This window comes from Vanessa cardui, chromosome 20, assembly GCF_905220365.1.
Source record: "Vanessa cardui chromosome 20, ilVanCard2.1, whole genome shotgun sequence".
NCBI lineage: Eukaryota > Metazoa > Arthropoda > Insecta > Lepidoptera > Nymphalidae > Vanessa > Vanessa cardui.
Genome location: NC_061142.1, coordinates 6,966,148 through 6,985,942, shown reverse-complemented (window position 1 = coordinate 6,985,942; position 19,795 = coordinate 6,966,148). Strand labels below are relative to the sequence as shown.

The following is a 19,795-nucleotide window of genomic DNA, read 5'->3' as shown; positions in this document are numbered from 1 at the left end:
ACACATACATACATACTCGGTCCCCTTGAAGCGTGCGCCGAAAAACACAATAAAATAATCCAACGCTTTGTACGAAATTTTTACTATAGTACCGTCAACAATATACTTTATAAAATTAACGTTTTTTTATTTGTAAATCTTTTCTAGGTTTACCTTATACTGTTAAAATATATATAGATATTAATAAATGTAATTATTATCATACGCCTCATACGATATATATACATTAATGATGTTTATTAGATGAATATATTTAAAAAAAGAAAGCTTTATTGCTTTCAAATGAAGCCTTTACAATTATATTAGGTACAGTAGAATAATTATCTATCGACTAAAATAATTTTTCGGTAGCGTTACCTAAAAAGTTAGCCTTAACGCTAGAGTATTATCGAGTTATTTATTATTTATGTACATTGTTTTGCAGACCGTAGCAAGGTGCATAGCGGGAGACGCGTGCGGCGCGTGGCAGGCGCGTGCGCGCTCGCAGTTCTGCACTGTCATGGCCGACGTTTTCAGGTGCTCTTTATTTTTTTATTTAATTTTCTACGATCAATCGACTATGGATTCTCTAAACTGCATCACTATTATGCCTCGCCGAGGGGACCTATGAAAGAATTCGTTGATGTTTACATGAAATATTTGTACGGCTTACTTAGGGTCGCTGTTAGATTTTTATTAGAGCGGTATTATTAGCTGAGTCAATTATTTATAGCGAACACTTTCTATACTAGTATATATAATAATGTTTTCTCACATTTATCTTACAACAACAACAACAACAGCCTGTAAATTCCCACTGCTGGGCTAAAGGCCTTATTATTCTTTATCTAATAATATATAATTTATATTATTTATCTTTTAGGCATAGTTAAATAAACCTGTAGGTTGCCATAATTATCTCCCAATGTATGTAAACGTATAAAATATGTGAATTGAATATAATAACATTACATAGAAGGTGAGCAAAACACTTTTATATGCGTATGGCCAAATTTTATGACTTATTAATGTATAATAAAGTAGATGGATATTTTTTTATTCAAATAAAGGACTAATATTTAACTTAACTTGACAAATAGAATTAGTTTCTAAAAGTTGAGATTACAGTCCAATGCTTAGAAGACGTGAAACTTAACCGATGATTGTGGGTTCAAATCAGGGAAAGCATCACTTTTGATGATTTCAATATGTCTTTAGAATTCATCATGAACGCGGCAATGTCATATGAAATTATGTATATGTATGTGTATGTATGTTTTCATTGAAGCAGCATGCTGGAATTAGCTTCAAACCTCGAAAGTACAAGAAGCATTAGCCAAGCTGTGTGAAATTTCCAGGCTAACTTTTTGTTAATTGGACCACATTGTTGGACCTACTAGTACATGCGTTATTTCGATGATGCAATGGGGGTGCGATCCTGTCAGTTGCAATCAGTTGATAAAATCCCAACACACCTGCAGGACGGCGAAGGGTGCGTCGTCACGGCAACACCGTAAAACAATTTTACCGTAAATTGGATGGCCCTTGCTAATAAGATGAACACGCTGGATATTAATTATCTTCAATGTTTTATAAATAAATAACTGCTATGTACAACTAATTATTTACTATTTTAATTTATATACTAGTAGTTACCAGCGGCTTCGCTCGCGTTTTGGTGTTGGTTGTTATTTGTTAGGCAAGAAATTAGTCTATGTCCTTTATTGAAACTCAAGTTTGCTCCATACCAAGTTTCATAAAATTTGATTCAGCGGTTAGATCGTGAAAGAGCGACGGAAAGACAGACATACAGTTACTTTCACATTTATAATATTAATATAGATAAAAAAAAGTAAATTTAGAAAATGATATGAAAGTGCAACAAAAACTAAATGGATGGATTCTTGAACAGTAGCAAAATACATACCATAAAGAGTCTAGTAAATTATAATGTATAACGAAAGGAGTTTTAATAGTTTACATAAAATATATGAATAGTTCGTTACAATTAATCTAATATCGACATAGGCTTAGTTTAGCTTTAGTTATATTTGAGAATTATTGTCTTTGATTTCAGATAAGCATTTTGCTATTTCCAATAATTTAATATAGGTATGCTGGTTTAATTAATTTTGTGTATTATAAATTTAATGTTAAAGAAAGTACTCGTATTACATATTGATACATGTATCTCGATAATTTATGTTTACAGGCGTTGCTAAATTGTTTTTGTTCTACTATATTCTCAACTATGAGTGTATTATAATTTAAAATTTATGATCGAATATTTTATGTTATTTTATTTTATATATCGTCTAATAAGGCTTTTTGTTTGCTTCAATGCCGTTACACAGCAATTTCCAGTAGAATCATCTTATAAAAAGAGAGATGACCAAATTAATATACATAACTATTTACGTATCAGTTTCCATATATAGAATAAAAAAAAAACAAATAGTACAGTTTCCATATATAGAATAAAAAAAAAAAACAAATAATACTTTTCGGCAATTGCCTCTTTTCACATCTTCATCGATTTATAAAAGGGACATTGTAGCACAGGAAAAGAGTAACGACCATCGATATTTCACCTTTTTTTACCATCAAACTCACATGTTAGCTCTCACGGGCCACCCTAGCTTTTATCCCGGACAAAGGCGTCGAGTACAATAGCTGCGCACGCGCATCTGTCACATGGGGCTTCGGGATTGGTCGCCGGTGTAACGCACCCTCGCCACTGATTTCCACGATACACTCCAATCGATACCGAATTTCGATGTAACGGCGAAATCTATCATTCAAATATGATCTAGGATATTTTGTTTTCACTTCTCATGTAAGGTTTGTCATACATACCTCGTCAACATATCACGGGTATAAGTATCGAATAAGGCCGCCTGAATTGAAAGTATTTTAAAATCTACAAACTTGTTAATATGCATCTTTGCTGTGATGACAAATGTGATGTACAATTTGTGTCATAAATGCCTTGGACTAGGCAGACCAAATCATGTGTGGTTTTATCTTATTTGCCAATTAAGGTCTAAATATATAAAGATGTATATTTATAAATGTCTAATTCAATGTTTTTTGAGTCGAGATATCCAAGTGGTTGTCCAAGTATACGTGAATTATGTTTAAAATGCATCTCGTGTTCAGCGGCAAAGGAAAAGATGACTTACTTGCACAAGTTGCATAATTATTTGGCCAAATATGTATTAACCAAGCGTTATGGGAGCAAAGTGACGGAATCGTCTTAGAAAATTAAACCTGGTGTTGGCCAAACATTGGATCATCAAAGTGCATACATTTATTTATTATGCAAATCTATTCATGTGCACTGACCAATGGGTCATCTCCACTCTATACCTACTGATAATAAACAAATGAAACTTGCCAAATATCTACGAGAAGTATTAATTACGCATAAACACATAAAATAAATCAATTTATTATTAAAATTTTATTATTTGTATTGTAGGTCAAACTAACTATTAATATAAAAATAATGTATTATTCCGTCTTACTAGCAGTCACTATACGTCTAACTATTAATATCTGATGACGAAATAAAAAAAATATAAAAAAAAGTACTTAATAATTTCGCTTTTACAAACATTTCGTCAAGCACATCGCACCAAACAGCTACCACCGGGCGTTTTGTGGCAATTAACAACCCCGATAACACTGGGACGTGTCAATGGCACACATCCTTCCGACCGGACAAGTTCCCACGAGCGCGCCGTGCAATGACACGTGGGAGTTTCGTATCTAGCCGTTACCTGTTTATTTGCTGCTATAAATACTGGAGCCAATTTAAGATTTATCCGTTAAGTATTTTATGCATCGTCTTATACGGAGCAAGGTCTCATGTGTCTCCCTTGCGTGCAGCTAAGAAAAGCAGAGATTTGTGCATCGTGCGGAGGACGTAACATCAATTTGATATATTGTAGTCATTAATATATTGATATGATAAAGAAATGAGAGATATATTATTGATTCAATCAATAACAATAGTTTTAGTTTCTTAAACGTTACGGGGTCTAATAAGCACGGGGTATTATGATAGTTTTCATAAAAGGTAATGAAAAAAGGAAAAAAAAATAATGCCTCTGCCAATTTGTAACTGGCTTAAGTCTTAGGTGCAATGTACTTTGCAGATTGGAGATCGTCAAGTGAAGTTGTTGGGTGGTTGTTGGCTGCTGTTTGGATTTTGGTGATGGTTGTAGGACTATCAACATACAATGCAATTCAAATGATTAATGACAAATTTAAAAGAAACTTTTCATGTCACGGGATGGATTGTTTAGTTTGAAATATTGTTTTTATTCTTATATACTCATATACTTGAAATGTAATTATTTTATTTGATTACAAAAAATCAATGTCGCGCAATCAAACTCGATCCAAACATTTTCTCTCAAAGCTTACTGTGACTAATATTTACACACTGTTTTAGCTGTCTATTACAAGGGAGTTAATACTGCCATACGAAATAACTTTTAAATAAGAAGAACTTTTAATTATTGTCAAATACGCTTTCCAAACGATTAATAATCGTATTATTACTGAAAAGAAGTTTTTAGTTTCTATTCCTTTAATATTAAAACACGATCATGTGATTATGTTAGCAGTAACTTCCTGTAAAAGAAGAGTAGGAAATATTTATCATCTATTTTTGTTATTTTTGATACTTTTTTCCACTTACATCGATCCCTCAGCGTAACGAATCCACCTTTAGTTCCCACGAGTTAAGCGTACATCAACTAGGTACTTAGATAAGCGATATTTATTTTTTGTATTCCCTAATTAATTTTTTGTATTATAGTGATCTATAATGTAAAGTCGCTCTACTACTACTGCTACTATTACTACTACTACTACAGCTATAGCATGTTATGGTCCTCCTTTGAGATGGCTTATTCCAACACGCTAACCCATTGATGGTTCATTGACCTGAAGGTCTATCTTACTTTAAATGTGGTCATAAAAGAGCAACTGACATACGGACAGACAGCCTTACTTTCGAATTACAAATGCATCAGATATATTAATATAGATTAAAAAAATTGATCGATATAAAAATAAATTTAGAGAGAAACATGTACTTACGTAGGTAGGCATGTTCAAGTATTCAAGCTCGGATTAGCCGGTAGGTAGTGTAACCGATACAAAGCAAGTACTTCAATTACGCGCACTTACCGGTAAGTGACACCGGAGTAGGATGCGCGGGCGCAGAGTTTCCGGCGCGTGCGCGAGTGGGGCTTCCCTGTTCCGTCGGGCATGCGCCGTGGTGATACGACACCCGGCTTAAGGAATGGTGGAAATGGTTTAATTTTATTAAGTTGAATAGTAATATATTATACGTTTTATTTCATTTATTAAAATATTAATGCTACTACATTTCATTGTTACGTTAATAATGACGGAAAACTCTTAAAGTACTTCGTAAAAATGGCCCAACAATAATGTTATTAACGATAAAACAATAAGCTAAGGTATAATCTACTCATATACTATACATAGACCACACGATATATATCTATAAATATAAACCTTTATACATATTATTATTTAAAATCAACTTAAATAATTCGATTTTAGATTAGAGTTGCCTCAACTATAAAAAGTAAAAGAGTTAAGTAAAAGCCTTTTTAATATCCAGGACTTTGTAGCATACTTAATCGTTACTTCAATGTGAATTATTACATAAATGTAAATGTAAATTATGTACACAAATTACGAATATCAGTGGCGATTTCCGAATTTGAATCCGATATCTTGGGTTAAGATTCACACGTTCTAGCCACTGGGCCATCTAAGCTACATTGCCTTGATAAATAACTTTAGTGACATATAATTAAGCACACGATCTCATATTTAGGAGCTTAATATTCACAGGCGAATACATTTATGCTCTCTAGATAGGATTCGTTTGAGTGTTACCGTAGGTAGACGTAAATATTCAGTAAGGCAGCCGGCGTTAGCGCCACGCCGTACATCCTAACAATCGCAGCAATTAGTCGAGTCAGATAATTGAATACAGAGATGATTCGATTACATTCAATTATTTTGTCTGTAGGCGGGCGGAGGGCGGAGCGAGGGCTGGGCGGCGCCAGGGCGGGACGATCCGCCCAAGCTATATCTCGGTCTTTTTGTTTTAAATTTCGACGTTCCATGCTTGAATTTTATATTTTTCAACCTCATATTCATTTTTCTTCGTTCTTAACAGCTAAGTTCATGTTACAAAGTCCCTGTGCAACAAAATGTTATATAAGTGATCAAAAATTATAACAATTATTCAAATACAATTAAGGCTTAGTTATCTCTTATAAATACATGACATGTTTTTGTTCGTACAACATTAAAACACCTTGAATTTTACCAAGTTCATGGAAATCAACTCATTCACTCGTTCTTCTCACCTGCTCTGATGTATACCTGCAGATAGAGACGGAATATGTCAAGCGATTTGTTAACAAGTAGGTGATGTAAGATGCGGGTGTTATCTTAGGCTAGGTGGTTAAAAAACTTAGTAAACACAACGAATTTATGAGGGTTCACACATTGTTGGCTCGTGCGATACGGTTCGCCTCGGTCGACTCTACAGGATGAGGCGTCCGAACTCTTGCAATCCATTCAATATTTTGCGTTATTTAATTCGTTAATTTTTTTTTAATATATTCTTTTATCTTAAAACTAAGCATAGTACAGAAGTACAGGTAAAGGTTTAGCTATTTTACTCTTTAAAAATTAATTAACAAATAATTATTTATATTATACTTACAAGACACAACATTAATATATTTATCCTTAGTTTAACTCATCTTTAATAAAAAGATATTAACACCTCTTTGTTATAATCCAACGTTGTTAAAAATAAGAAATAAAAATATCTCCCCACTATTGATAGCAGCCTGTAGGAGGGTGGAAACAGCGGCCCGTGGCACGCGCCAGGGTACGCACCCCAGCTTTGACAGCCAGTCCTGTTCCGACCGCCCTGCAGAGCGGACCGCGCACCCCTAACCACGACAAACTCTTAAACTATCACATTCTAAATTCAAATAGACGTCAAACAGTTATCTTTTTAATTTTTTTTTAAATATCCAGCCAGTCTAGAAGTGTGCCCGGGGGTGTCGTCGGCTGAGTCAGCAGGAGCACAGGTATGAGTCATATGTTCTCTCGCCATAGTAACACCCTAAACTTAATTCCCAAAAGTATACAAAGGTGAAACGTCCAGTATTAAAAGGATTTTCGGTGTCCAATTTTATTTTGTATGTCGTGATGAGTTTTGTGTTTTTATTAAATATATTTTACATTTCTTTAAAACATATATATTTTTAAAATATAATATTTAAATGACATTTAGTGTATTTAAAATTCGAATTATTTAATTTAATTATTATTTTATTCGTTGTAATAAATTAACGCGAAGATACTTAATAAAGTAATGAAATATACGTCTTTGCTTGAAGTGCGAGTAAGTTTGATAACAAGTCGCGATGCACTTGGAAACTTTCATTCCTAAATCTCTTTCGCGATTATTTTTTATACTATTGCCTATATAGTAAAGATATATAACGTTAAATTATTATTAATGTGTAATTGTTTTATTACTACTTATTCTGTTAAAATAACTCTTTGTACATTATTGTAAAAGTTAACTATCTTTTGACGTTTGGTGTTTTCATCTAGGGAACGATGTATTCAATTTTCCTCCTATAATTAATATATAAAATAATTAAAATTTAAATGAATTGTTAAAAAAATAAGTGGCGGGTACGTAGCAATATTTTTCAGTGGCACAAATTAAAATAATGTAATTCGAAAGGCGCAAAATAATTTATTTATACGTAGCCGGAAAATCATTGAAGTGTCACTTATGGATCGTTTTAATTATAATCACAATTATATTGTTGTTTATAATTTCAAAAATAGTAAACCAAAAATTTAACTTTTATTTTCTTGGAATGTATTACTCATTTTAATTTTTTTTAAAATATATAGGTATGTCATTTGAGATTTGAATTTTTTTCCTACAGTGTTACCTGTTTTAAAAAATAAAAGAGTATTTTGTCTAAAGCTATTCCAAGAACATTGTTAACTTACAAGTATCGGTTTTCCAGGAGTCATATGGTTCTTGCGTACAATTTGCAGGTTGAAGTTAGCAAGAAACCTGTATAGGGCGGAAATTATATATACCAAAAGTTTCTCGGTTAATAGTTCGACCAAACTCGTGAAACAAAGTTTCTTACGTAAAAATTCAAAGAGTTTGTTGTGTTACAATACGTAATAACTTTTACGCCACATTAGATTTGAATAATAGTTTCTTTTTTTTAGTTTGATACCCCAACAAAATGCGCATCTTTATTTTTACAATATTTAAACGAAATATCGCAAAATTGTCTTATTGTAGCATAATTATTTTAACATATTCAAACAAATTTCTACCCCAAGTTTGACTAACTTTTCTTGTAGTGTAATTAGTACGTTCATTGCAAAATCTCGGTGTATAACAGACTTTTGTTTAATGTCACATTGAAATTATTATTTAATTAGTAGAATCTATACAGCTTATTATTTCGAAATAATCTAAATGAAATCAGTTTCATTTAATCAAGTTATGCTAAATTGATGATTACATTCGATTTTAAAGAGACACGAAAAGGACGCGTCTGCCATTTAAACCGGGGCTTGACATAAAAATATTTCTTCAATAAATAGGCTAGTTTCACCCCTTTCATTACATGCTACCGCTGACCATTTAATGAAGGGTTGGCTGATTTTAAAATAAATTTCAACCCTAGGCCAAGTAACACGACTAGGCAGGAATGTCGCGTGCCTGTTGATTATCGTATCATTAATAAAGATAATGTATTACTACTTAATTTAGTAAACATATAATTATGACGGGTTTTGTCGAGCGATTTGAATATAATTCCAGTAAGTGTAAAAATATTTTGTAATATACATTTGTAAATGTAAAACTGTTTTTAGAAAAGACGTATATTTAAATAAATACATAGTTTTATTTCATATTTCTAATCTATTTAATATTTCTGACTGTAATATTTAATTTACTTTGTCATCGGATTAGTTGAAATAATTAGGGGGAAGGACATTTAAAAATATATAGCTACAATGCGTTTTTCAAAAGATATTTGTAGATATAAACAAAAATATAAGAAAATATACTAATTGTCAGATTTCGTCGTATTGCTATTGTTATATTCATCAAAAATACTTACTAACAATAATGTTACGGTGAGCGCATAGCAATTATTATTATGAAATATTAGCGTTTATAGTTTGTGTCATACGATTGAAGTCTTCAAATAATATTTGACAGGCGGACAATTTTCCACTTTCATGCATAGATAATTAAATTAGGGGCCATAGTTGATTAGTTACCTTCTATATTGTACGAAGTAGTTTGCATTGAATATTGAATTTCTCTGATAGTTAACGGAAATAGTGAAACTTAAGATTTCACGGGTGCAAGGCGTGAATCCTTACTCCTCAGTATTGGGTTAAATTCCAGTAGCGAAGTTTCCCTGTAACAAATCCACAACAATTAATTTATATTAAATTATATAATTCATTTAGTGTTTTAGGTTTTATAAAGTAATTCAACTTTTATGCAATTAATTTAGTATTAAGATGTAATGAAAAATCCCTTTTTTCGAAATATATGTTATAAAAGGGTTCCTATATATTTAAAGATACAACATTTAAGGGAGAGCAAGCAAATGTCCAACTGCTGGTCTTAAGGGCACCTCTGCTTTGAGGATAAGGATCTCATTCCACTGTGCTGTTCCAAAGGGGATAAGTGGATACTCATGTAACAGAATTTCGTTTAAATTAGACACATACAGGTTTCCTTACGACGATTCCATTACCACTGAGATGAATTATAAACACAAATTAATCGAATAAAAATTCGGTAGTACTTCCCTGGTTTTCAACTCGTAATAATCGAGTTAGATGCCCGGTTCCAAACAACTGGGACATATGGGTTCAATATTACATTTATAACTAAAACATTTAAATATTTCGTCCAAAAATATTTTACCATATTAACGTACGTTACAAATGAAATTTACCGCTATCATTTATAAATAATTCCACCATGAATTCGTCATTAGCACGAAACGTTTCAATAACTAACTATCTATTAACACCTTATATTACGATAATTATAGTACGGTGTACCCGACGTGACGCCTTGGATATTACGTTCAAAAATCAAATATTCATTGAAACCTTATGAAGCGTGTTATTAAATCTGTAACACATTTGGTTTGTATTAATAATCAACGTCTGATTTTCAAATTGTGTTAACCACCTCGAGCTACTAGCCTGAGGGATCCAAGACGTATTTTTAACCAACGCGTCAAAAAAGAGGCATGCCATTCTGTAAATTGTAATACACCATAATCATTGCCCAAGATCTCATATAAACAAAAATATGAGTTGGAATGAAAAAAAAAATATTTAATGTTTTAAGGCAAAAGTGATTTTGTTAATAGTTTAAAACTGAAACTTTTTAATATGTTTTTTAAGTCAAAATTTAAGTAAATATATTTATTATTATTAACAGTTTGAAAAACAGGACTGTGAAAAAATTATATTTGTTTTAATCTTCTTGAAGTTAGTGAGTCTTTCTTAAAAAAATGTATAGTCGGTAACATCAATTATTTTTATGACAAATATATACAATAAATATATTTATATAAAGTACCGATTTACTAATAGAATAAGAAATATTAAACTCAAAAGGATAAAAGATCGAGCCCCGCCCACTGACGCTATCCGCCTACAGCTTATATAGAATATAACACGCCCAATCGTACTCATTTAAAGCTATTTTCAAAGCCCAGAGAGATTAATCAATTTTTCATAAAATTTTACTGATTTTGACTGTATCATTTTATGCTATAGGTTTATCATTCATGTAGGTTTTTAGAAACACCTTTGACGATTAAAATTTTCATTTATTTATTTCATTTATTTGCTTAATTTAGCAGTGATCGAGGTTAAACTAAACACAGTGGAAATACAATCTCAGTTCCCAAGGTTGAAGACAATTTGACGATGTAAGGGATGATTAATATCTGATGGTGTCAATATTTCGGGGACGTTTGTCAAACTGGCCTATTTTTTTCAATTAAATAATGTTCAAAATATGTATGTAGAGTATTATAATTTGTCGTAACGATTAATATATTCTCTTCGTATTATTATATTTAAATGTTGATCAGTTTTGTTTTAATACACAAGAAAATTTATATTAGGTATACGCTTGTCACATATCAGGTCTTAAATAAAGCAAATGCTAGCTAGCTATACACTAATGGTATATTTAGGAATTAGTTTTATGTATATAGATTTAGAAGTAATTTTTCAGTCAGCTACGTTCACAAAGTGTCGTTAATTACATTCACATTAGTGTTTTTATGATATATAAATTAAATTTAAATAAAATAAAATTTTATATAGTTTAAAAACAAAAGTAACCAATGTATGAATCAATTATTTCATTGCATTTATAATTATTTGAATATTCATAATAACTAAACATAACTCCATGTAGTTAAACAAACAATACATAAATCACAAAATAGGTACATGAGTTGGTTATTGCATTTTTTTTACAAGCAACGCCCCCAGAACAAACGTAATAGAAGCAGTATTTGCATTTTAAATAATTGCGCTATCAAACCTAACCATAATACCGCCATTAAGGCATAACTTATTCATGCTATTTGCTTTAAGTCAAAATACACAAAAAGTATTAAGTAAAAAGGGTCCTGTGCTCGTTCGTCCTAGGCCGCTTTGGTCCCAGAGGGTAGCGCACAATAGGGAGAGCGTGGGAGCCATCTCGACGACAGTAATTAGACAACATGGTTTAAGTAGCCCCATTCCACCCTACTCTATCAATATTCGAAGCTTCCCAAATGTAATCTCCCGAAAATAATTGTTTTTATTGGAAGAAAATTACTTACGACGGTTTTTGTTTCAATAATTAAGTATCGATAACAACTAAGAGCAATCAATTATGGAAAACAATTTATTTAAAGACCCTGAAAAAGAAAAAAAAAAATAGAGCAAAATATTAATTAGATGTAGAGCAAAAATTTCGTATGAACTTATTACTCGAGTGTATTATTTGATTAGAAACGAAAAACCACAAATATAAGTCACAGTCATTTATTATCAACGGGACAATTGCGTCCTTTGTGCGAAATATCAATTTGAAGAAAAGTGCAATTTCGTTAGTTGTAGCACGTTGTTACAATCAGCAAAATGGACGCTCTTAACACAAACGAGAGGAGGTGTTACTTTTTTCATCTACTCGATTTAATCATATTGTTTGTCTCTATTTTAGATATTGGGTAGTTGAAGTATTACTATATATTTTAATTTTTGTTACAGGTAAACAAAAGGAATGACAATGAAAATATAAAATAATGAACATCTCTATTTATGAAGTATTCCTGATTAGTGTGTGAAAATGGAAGCGGCATTACCACATTTCCATCGGCTTGCAACTTCTCGATTTTATCAGCAGTACGCTGCGCCACCCGTTCGCATATCGAGCAATTACCTCCATGATTTAATACCGCAACAACATCCGACCCTCCTCCAGCAATATTTGGCGTACTACAATGAACCTTTAGTGCCGCTTGACTTATCACTCAAGTCTACCACTCCAATCACTCCGCCTTGCACTCCACCGCCACCGCAGAAAAGAAAATCACCCGACGTCAATAAAAATGACAAACCAATAAAGATATTCAGACATTTTGAAGAAACCGACATCAATGTTAACGAGGAGTCACAGGAAAAAACACAAAAGAGAAAAACCGATGATGAAGTTTCAAACGACAGCGATAGTCCCGAAGCTAAAAAACTTAAATTTACGAAACAATTTTTTGAGGAACTTCGGAGTTGTCTACCCAATAAAGGCGGCGCTGAGAGTGAAAGAAGTTCACCTGACGTCGTTGAAATTAAAGATGTTGAAGAACGACCGAAAAAGTCACCGAAACCACAACAACCATTGAAGAAGAGTAAAGTCGTCAGGCGCTTAATGTTTGACGAGGACAAAACGTCACCAGTGTCTGGAACAATAATACGTGATCTTGCTGAGGATGAAACCCTAGTCGTTCGTAAGGTAATAGCTCTTTGTTTTTTACTATTCGCTAAAACCATCGAATACAAATCGTTGTAAAGGAACAAAACTTCATCATTTATTCGCATTAAAATAAGTGGAAAAGCTGCACTGAACTGTTAATTAAACGTTCTAACCATAGCATTACTATGGGCCGCGGGTGACTTTCCTTATCGCGTCGGCAATTAAACGCTATGAAATCGCTTACTGTGTTGTGTTTTTGTGCTAATAACAGTTTTAAGGGCGAGCCGCGACGTTTAGAAGGGGTGGGTCTTGAGGACATTAGAAACGAAATAAATCTTATATTAGAAATTTTTTTTCATACTTTCCGGCTATTTTAAAAAATAGTTTTTATTGTTGTAAGATAAATTCAATTAACAATTTTGGCATACTTTTCATTCTTTTCACCACGTTTCATTGTATTATAATTCTCACACGATTTACACTAGAAGGCCCGCGGCTTTGTTCGTGCTGTAGGATATTTGTTGTTAAGCAAAAAAAGTAGCCTATGTCCATTCTTGGAGTTCAAGTTTGCTTCATACCAAATTTCATTAAATTCGGTTCATCGGTTTGATCATGAAAGAACGACAGACAGACAAAGTTACTTTCACATTTATAATATTAATAAAGATTCTTGTTTTAGGGCGATATAGATCCAGCTTTCAATGTAGTTGAAGTAACTGAAGAAGCGAAAGCCCTAATCGCTACAATCGATAATAAACTTGGAAGATATATCTGCAGACTTTGCCGGCGACTTTATAGTGACGCGTTTGCGTTAGCACAACACCGATGCTCCAGGATCGTCCATATTGAATACCGTTGTCCTGAATGCGATAAGGTAATTATATCCTAGCGACCCGCCCCGGGTTTTAATGTACTACAGAATTTGTTTATTTACGATCACATTAGGAACTTCTAAAATTATCAGTATTACTTTAATATGTTGTCTGTGTATATCTATTATATACAAAAACCTTCTTATCGATTAAAACAACCGCATCAAAATCTGTTGCGTAATTTTAAAGATCTAAGAATACACAGGAACAGACAACAGTAAGGGCCTTTGTTTTATACTATGTAATGATGATACACACATGTTAGAGAATTATTTAAACAATTGAGATAGGTAACAACTGGAGTTTTAAATTGATAGATATTATTTTATAAAAAATACGGAGTATACCTCTATTATTGATTAATTACTATCAATTTCGACGATATATTTATGACACACTCATTGAAAGTATTCGTGTTGTGTGGGAACGAATTAAACGAGGGTGCCGTTTGTAAACACTTGGCACAATTCCATGGGAATCGCGTCGGTCTAACGCTAGCGAAATGTTTGTGCACCTTAATTGATACTTCACGTGGTGCGTGACGCTTGATTGTTAGCATTTATCTCGATGATGGAGCAACGATTAATTATATAAACAATAACAAAGACCTCATTGTGTACGCTACAAAATAAAACTATTTAATATGAATAAAATTAACCTCAATACCGATGCAACTGAGAATGTACAGTCGTTATATAACAAGCCTTCCTATAATAAATGTTGTTTATTTAATTAATTATTCGTGTTGATTCTTTACATGCACTTTTTGGCATATTATAATTATAAAAACCTGATAAAAAATTTTGGCTAACGAAACTTTATTTGGAATATCGAATATTTTCTAATAAATAACCATCTTTTTGTTACCGTAGGTATTCAACTGTCCAGCAAATTTGGCATCCCATCGTCGATGGCATAAACCACGCGTTCCTGGGGGGAGTAAGCGACGTGAGCCCTCCACTTCTGACGCTGGTCGCTTTCCTTGTCAGAAGTGTGGCAAACTATTCAGGCGGCAAGCTTATTTGAGGAAACATCTTCTCGCGCATGAACAACCTGACACTGAATCTGAGAAAGAACCGTCGGCGTTCAGACAAGTCCATGTGGACTATTCCACTTACCAATCTGTAAGTATTTATATGATTCATCTCTTGAGAACAATTTTTACTTTGCCAACAATCATTATCAACCTTATTTGTTATTAGTATTTATTAAACTTTGTTAACCCTAAATATTTATATGGTACAAAAAAACGTCACTTAACTTAAAATCCCTGTAATTCTCTGTCAGTCACATATAATAGGTACTCAAGTAATTACGGTGCAAAAGCCGCTAACAAATCGGCAATAACAACACTTTATATCAAACATTAAAAAATATAAAATAAATAATAAGTAATAATTACCTTTTATTCTTTAGCAGGAACCAACGCGTGACAGTAACTTCAATACGTTTTGGAACAAAATGCCTTTGGTGGAACCTACTTGGGAAGAGTCTCGGAATCGTTGCCCTTCAAATTGTTCCTCGGAAGATTCTCGAAGCTTGGATGTCACGGGGTCGGAGGATGAAGGCGGCGGGATCCAGGAAGGTAGGGACGGGTGACGTCATGTCCTGCGGCCGGTGCCGCGGTTCCCTTACAACATTTCGAACACGCTGTATCCGTATTCGTATGGACACGATAGCGCGGTTTACTTCTCGTAGATAAAGTGAATTCGTTTCTTCGTTACATTCCATTGAAAGCAAATATAACATTAAATTATTATTTAGTTTTAGATACTTAAATTAATTGTAAATGTGTGTGTTTGATCTTTAACTATTCTTAGATTCCTTAGGTAATAATTAAGTTAGTTATGTGTTGTTTAAAACATTAGTAGTAAATGGTAGCGTAGATTATGAAAACATTGTAAATATGAAAGATCTCCTACAGCAACATTCCAAAATTGTGTCACGCAGATGTCAAACATCGCTCGTGATTTTAGTATAGATTAATTTCCGTGCTAATATTTGTATATAGATTTCGTAGTTTAATTATAATTCATAGCATATCAATCACATAAAATATAATATTATATATATGTTATGTTTACATATTCATAGTATGAATATGTAAACATAACATTTAAAATCTTTAATTATATCTTAATACGAATTCAAATAATTTAAAAAAATATCTATATCTAAAATGATCAAAGTGTAATATAAAATATATTAATTTTCTATATAGTCATCCACAGTATTCTCGTGAGCAAATGAGGTGGCATTGGTTTTCTTAGAGGCAATTTTCCTACCATATTGCATTTCGATCGGCGAGTTACGAAGGGTCACCGCAATCGATCGTCGGTTTGAGCATATTTTTAGATGCACCGGCCCGGTATCTCATAATTTTTTCACCGTTTACCGTACATCGGAATTGAGCTAGGTCGCTGCAAGTAGGCTGTTGATATATCTGCAATACGAACAAATACTTGATATTATTTTTTATTTAATACAAATCTACAGAAATTATTAAAATTAAACTGCTACAATTACAGCAACTGTCATGGAGATAATATGATTTCGTTTAATTTTGCTTTTTTTCATTATGACCTTATGTATAGGTTATATTATACTTAAAAAATAAAAGTTTCATAATAGATCTCAACACTAAATCTAATTATTTTTATACATTTAAGATAACAAAAAAAGATTCTTTATTTTATTTAATTTTTATTTAAAAGAAAATCTAGTAATTAATAAATAAATGTATTTATTAATTAAAAACCAAAGTTCACTTTCTAGTCTTATTTTCTAAATATATATTTAAAACTCGGTCGAATGAGTTTTATATAACTGCTTACGGCTCGATTTTATCTAGTCAAATTTATTTATATCTAATCAAGATTATATATTTTTTAAATTATTTTATTTAAACATATATTAGTAAGATCTCATTAAATTCTAGTCAAATAAAAGTCTATATTCATTTTAAAATAAATTATTCTTATATTATTTTTTAATTTAATTCTAGTCGAAATTACTTGCTAGTCAATAAATCTGGTCAAGTTAAATATTATAAAATATATCTTAGAATCGTATTCTAGTCATTACGTATATTATATAAAGTCAATTTATTGATCTCAAAGTCTACTCTAGTCACCTAAAATTTTATAAAAATCTAGTCATCGGTTGAAAATTTTAGTCATTACGTCTAGTCACACCATTTTTTTTACAATTTAGTAATTCGTTGAAGATCTCAGTCATTTAGTCTAGTCACATAAAATTTTATACAAATCTAGTCGATCTCAAAGAGTTTCTAGTCATAATAAAAAAATCTTATAAAAATAAATTAAAGCGGTTTAAGGTCATATCATATCGTTCTCTAAAACCAATTACATCCTGCACGCAGAAACTTACAGCGACCTATGCCTCCATTGTCTTATTACAAAATTACAAACTTATAATACACCAATTTTACACGTATAATTAATATTACTTTTTAACTAAATAGTTCTAACAAAAAATATGTTACATTGAGGTAACATTAAATTTTTATAGTATAAAACATATCAGTTTAAAATATACATATAATTATATAAATATATTTTATCTTAGAAATTTTAATATATTATTATTATTATAATTAGAATAGAAAGATGTAATATTCTTTAAGAAGGTATCGAGTGGAATCTAGTCAGTGTGTTCTTTGCAACGCGTTCCAAAGATTTGTAAATAAAAAAAAAACGCAATTAATTTATTTAAGATATTTTATTATTAAAATAAGATAAATATTTATTGTATAATTTAATTTTCTATTTTCTACAAAACGAGAGATCAAATAATTTTATTTTTTATTTATCAAACACATATACAACCTTTTTTTTAAATTTATTTTAAAGTTGCGAATTTATTTACAGTTAACAGTATTTTGAAATGATCAATTAATTTTATATTCATTTATATTAATTCAGAAATTGTTTATAGTTAATAGACAATTAAATATATGTAAAGAATATTAAACATAACATCAAACAGATAAAAGTGGTTATAATATTTAAACGTTGAACATATTTGATTAAAGTACAATTCTAGGCTAAAATGTATCATCAAACTCTTAAATATATATGTATAGTTTACATATGTAAGTTTGTACGATATGAATTCATGAAATATAATATTTTAAAGATCCGGATTCTAGAATAGTTATGAAATAAAAATAGATTAAACCTGAATGTATAACGGATATCTTGACATCTGTAATTAAATAACAATATACAAAAGTATGAATACTTATAATATTATATAACTGCAATCTCTCATAGTACGTTGAATAGATAATATCACCGCAGTTAGTCATTTACCAAGTCTTTAAATAACAAATTAAAAAAAAAAAAGTTAGAATTAACATTAAATGAAAAATGAGGTTTTATTTAAGCCTATTTTTTGTTTCTTTTTTTAAACAATTTCAGAATTACAGTTCTTATAAACTAAATTTAAATAATAGTAACACCATTTTTATTTTAGCAACTAATAATAGTTATTATTTTTACGATTATTTGAATCCGATTTAATATCTGTATTTTTTTTATTTTAATATTTTTATAGAATTAAGCGGAAAATAGAATTTTTAAGTAATTACAATTAAATGATTCTAATCTTAAGGTAATATATAATTAATTAATTGTATTAAATGCAATTTTAACACGATGTTATAGCGTTGTGGCGATGTAGAACATAGTGTGCACTTATTTATTAAAAATGTAAGTAGTTCTTAACAATAATTGTGAATGTAGTTTAATGTATATATTTATTAGTAAAAGTATGAATTATTAAAATATTAAAAAATGACATATTTTTTCATTTAAACCCGGTTCCTTGAATGATTATAGATTTTTAGCTAGTAGCTATATTATTCTCTTATACATTTGTACTGTGTCAATACTCTCGTTAGGAATAATATACAGCAGTGCATTTTTTTTTATATCAAGTTAGTTAGGTGTTGTCGGCGGCCATCGCAGTGGTTTTTAGTAAGTACAATCTCACATTACCCGATATCCCCCCCAGGAGACAGGTATCAATGAAGATTTACACATAGTCCACAAAAAAAAGGTGTAACATTATTAACTTATTAAATCCGACTGCTAATTTTTGGGATTCCTTGTCAGAAAATCGAATTACCTTTATTCCCCGTTCTGGGTTCAAATCCCAGTACTTCATGATATTCAGCTGTGAAAATAAAAGAAAAGTCATACATACAATACGATTAGGTACGAACTTTCCAAAAGCTTTTAGACATATTTGAGCACCATCTATTGTAAAACGATTGTAGCTCCAGCGAAGGGTGGTTATAGGGGTGAGTGTATCGTAGAGGGTGCCGGTGTTGGACAGACTAGGTTTGAAAATTTCCAATAGATGGCTCTATTCAAAGAAATAAAAAATGAGATGTTTAAAGTTCAAATGATATTATAATTAAAATAATAAAAGATTAAAATTTAATACCAATGATATTTATTCAATATTATTATTTAATTATCTCTACTTACTTGTCACCGGAAATAGGCCTAAGAAAAGATACCGAAAGAACCACCGTGGTTTCAATCAAAACTTTACCAATATATATATAACTTATACCAGAAGATCTAGCGCACTTCGGGAAAATTTATCGAAATCGTCGCCTAATTTATATTTATATAGATGTCTAGATCCTCTACGTATATATTGAGAAGTAAGGAAGGCTATAAGCACATCTCACAACTTGTATTAAGGGTGAGCAAGAAAGTAACTTATTTATTGCCACATACAGAACAAATTATAGCAAACGACGAGAATATAAATG

The 19,795-nt window shown here is 31.2% G+C and overlaps 1 protein-coding gene across 1 annotated transcript; it reads left to right on the top strand.

The window, feature by feature from the left end:
• Positions 1 to 11,737: 11,737 nt before the first annotated feature.
• Positions 11,738 to 16,031, top strand: LOC124538553 (zinc finger protein 200-like). The gene is made up of 5 exons (XM_047115641.1): positions 11,738 to 11,869; positions 12,485 to 13,153; positions 13,794 to 13,988; positions 14,859 to 15,110; positions 15,403 to 16,031. Exons 1-5 carry the CDS (start codon positions 11,738 to 11,740, stop codon positions 15,583 to 15,585), a joined length of 1,431 nt encoding a protein of 476 aa, XP_046971597.1. The 3' UTR covers positions 15,586 to 16,031.
• Positions 16,032 to 19,795: the final 3,764 nt, after the last annotated feature.